General features: G+C 36.3%; 1 protein-coding gene across 1 annotated transcript; it reads right to left on the bottom strand.

Moving 5' to 3' along the window:
* Nucleotides 1-590: 590 nt before the first annotated feature.
* LOC138326330 (beta-1,3-galactosyltransferase 1-like) lies at nt 591-3465 on the bottom strand. The gene has a single exon (XM_069272449.1). It carries the CDS (start codon nt 3446-3448, stop codon nt 1952-1954), a length of 1497 nt encoding a protein of 498 aa, XP_069128550.1. The 5' UTR covers nt 3449-3465; the 3' UTR covers nt 591-1951.
* Between the last annotated feature and the right edge of the window lie 214 nt (nt 3466-3679).

Raw genomic sequence — 3679 nt, 5'->3', positions numbered from 1 at the left:
AATAAAATTATAGGAGTGACGCTTGGTATCTATGAAGAATTTTATTCCGCTATAACTTCATAAACACAAAGGATATTGAGAGTAATCAAATTTCGCTGACTGTCAAAAGAAAAAACCAAAAAGAAAAACGATCCGGTGGGGTTACTAAAACGGTATTTTAAATAAGGGTATTGATTGATCCTTGATGAGATCGTGCATAACCTACTGAGACGATCGTGTTGGATGTGTAGTGAAAACCCACCCAATTATATTTACAGAGGTTCAAATATAGGACACATATTAAAAGTCGCCATTGTCTAGTCAATTTATATTGACACGATTTACATTTAAATATCACGACAGTTCTTACTGATCCCAAGGACAACATCCCGTGCCTGTAGTGCCTTTCTGTTACAATTTCATTACTAAGTATCATGCAATTATTAATTGTTTATAGTATAGTTTGAAATAAATATCAACAGTTTCCATTTGACAAATACATATGAATAACCAAGAACATAAACTTCAATGATATCATTTAATAAAATAGTCAGAAAGTTCAATGATTTATTGCTTGATATTTACATGATTTTTTTACATTTTGATCCATATATTCACAGTGTATATAAAATGTGGTATATTTTCTCTTTGGTATAAATGATATTTTATTTGAATTAATTTAGATTATGTTACAATACAACTAACACTTTGGTTTGGTTTGTTTAGTTTTACGTCCTATTAACAGCCAGGGTCATGTAAGGACGTGCCAGGTTTGTTGGTGGAGGAAAGCCGGAGTACCCGGAGAAAAACCACCGGCCAGCGGTCAGTACCTGGCAACTGCCCCACATGGGATTCGAACCCGCATCCCAGAGGTGGAGGGCTTGTGGTAATATGTCGGGACATCTTAACCACTCGGCCACCGCGGCCCCTCACAACTAACACGCTTATAATACAAATAATAGACAGACTACTCTAATGTTGGTGTCGACAGTACTGGTAGAAGAACAAACAAACAATATTTCATGCTATCACAAGATCTTGTTAAGCAAATATTTATGAGAATTTAAAGGATGTGGATATTGCAATCGTAAGTTACAGATTGTGGCAATATCTGAGGCCTCCCCCTGGTTTTACTACATTTTGTGATTACGAAGGTACAATACCCCGGTCCTTTGTATCCACATATGAAAGAGCTTTTTTTCTCCTCGGCGCTATTACCTTGAATGGATTCTTCATTTTATGGAGATATAGCACAACAACTTTTCTCATTTTAAACCTCTTCTCCACTGTTCATGATGATATAATACTTAGTTTTTTTTATTTAGCATTACATAGACCATTTATTTTATTTACATTAGTAACACATTGTGGATGTTAATATCCATTAGTAATGCTTAATGTATCAACAACGATATACTCTACAAGATAGAACAGCCGTTTGGACGGTCATTAGACGTTACCATATCAACTATAATGAAGTCATAAAGGTCACGTTCTGTGTGTCAGTTATACCCTCATATACTTTACTTTTGCTTAATCAGATAATATTGTAAAAGTGACAATCAGTTATTCAAGCTATTATGATATTTTTTAAGTTCCAAATTTATTGTTACGCCGTTAATTCCGCCAATCCGAAGCGATATTACAAACGGCAACGTCATTTTTGTGTTTACGGGCTAATAAAGTCAATTCTCAATGACAATGCCTATTACAAGCAAGATTAAATCATTACAATTTTCCCACAAAAATGCACCACCATTTTTGAAATATTGCAGTAATAAATTTGCGATAAGAAAAACGCGACTGGAAATGAATTCATACAAACATAAATATATTCATACATACATTCACACAAACATACATACATGTAGACCTATATATTTGCGTATACAATGTAGTGTCTAATAATTATTACTGGTAACAAATCATCCATGGAAACTTAATAGGGTAGCGTAATACTTTTATTAATATTTTAGTAAGTTTTCTTTAACGATTCCATCCAGTTCACCATGCTATCTATTTCAGATTTCAACTGGTTTAGACGGGTACCTATGGTATGACATAGTATACTTTTTGAGGTCTTATCCGATATCAAACTTAAATGGCATTCCCAAGCCCTTTTAAGATCATACGGATCCTGGTAAAAATGAGAGGCTATGACCGTTTTAAAGGATTCGGAAGCAGTTACTGTTTTCTTAGCATCTACATGACCGCTTTCTGTGGCTTCTATTCCAACTCTTACAGCTAAAATACCCAAATACACATCTTCAAATTTTAACAATTTGGTATACATGGCTGCAATCAAAAATGTTCTCACTGTTGGCATGGACATCACTACAAAGCCTCCGAAAATATAGTTCGGATATGTTTTAAAGGCATATTCGTTTGTCGAAACGTACCATTTACGAAACATTCCATTTCCGTCTCTCACTGGAGAACTTCCACGAATCAAATAGCCGTGGTAAAGTTTCTCAGCTCGCCTCATCGGAAGTTTGTCTAGAAAACTAAGCAGCAAATCGGGTGCAACGTAAATATCGTCATCTATGGATATCACATACGCCGCACGTGCACAGTTGCTGGCAGCCCATCGTAATCCACTCATTGTTTTCAGGGTCAAGTTATAATAGTCATCAGAGTAATTGACGAGAAGAATATCGTTAGTTTTAGAAGATTCTTCTTGTAGGTGTAACAAGGATTTGCCGTTCTTTGGTATTCCAAACGAAAATGCAATCCTAAGCCAAGGGAATCGTTTTCTGTCGGCCCATGTTTCGCGAATGACAGCCCTTTTTACACTATGATCGGGACTACTTTTTACAATAAACAATACTTTTATACTGTCACGTCCACTGCATGTTTCTGTGGGTTGAATGATGTATCGATGATCAAAGACATTAATGGGTTTCTCATTAGCGTAACCTTTTGTTTCATACTGATGTATTATATCAGACAAATTCACCTTGAACGGATACTTGGAAGGCGTAAACACTTTCTCCTCTGTTACTTCATTTAAATGTCTAATTTGAACCACTTCATCGTCCTGTTGAACGGCATCTTTGCGCTGTAGAACCATTTGAAAATCCCTGTCGCCATTTGGCTGAACTGAATCATTTTGTTCCTGCAATTCATCATCGTTTTCACGAAAAGTTTCAGTATCATTCATAGATTTCAAACCGTTCCTCCTGCCTTCTTGGTCATTCTGACGCTGGCTATCGTTGACCTCGTCATTCTCATCGTTGTCATCTTTGTTGACAGAGGACGATCTACCTCCTGTGAATAAAGCCTGCTTTCCTGCACTTACTCGGTCCTGAATCGTGAGGATATTGGCATTGTTTATACGAGATGTGGTGTTGGCAAAACCATGGCTGTGTAGGTATAGCATTATATATACCGCGACTATTAAAATCAAAGAACATATTCTCAGAGACCGTTTCCACATAAGTGTGCCATTCCTATAGGTTGATCGCTGCATGTTTGCCTCTCCTATGTAGTGTATCCTCTGTCATCAAGCTCTCTCCACTCGTTTTAAATAACTAGCCACCTATCTATACCTTTCACTTCTGGCATAGATCGGCATGACCTTTTCTCGAGTATATTTGTTTAAATTTTGAAATTGATTGGCCATTTAAATATATCGGATATGAATAAGTATAAACCTGACTTAACACTAATGAACATTCTCTCTCACTCGCGAAGAAGTATA

The sequence above is a fragment of the Argopecten irradians genome, chromosome 6, assembly GCF_041381155.1.
Source record: "Argopecten irradians isolate NY chromosome 6, Ai_NY, whole genome shotgun sequence".
Lineage (NCBI taxonomy): Eukaryota > Metazoa > Mollusca > Bivalvia > Pectinida > Pectinidae > Argopecten > Argopecten irradians.
This window is presented reverse-complemented; position numbering and strand designations above follow the sequence as displayed.

Coding starts and splice junctions, on each gene's coding strand:
- LOC138326330 (XM_069272449.1), bottom strand. CDS start 3,448: ATGCAGCGATCAACCTATAGGAATGGCACACTTATGTGGAAACGGTCT.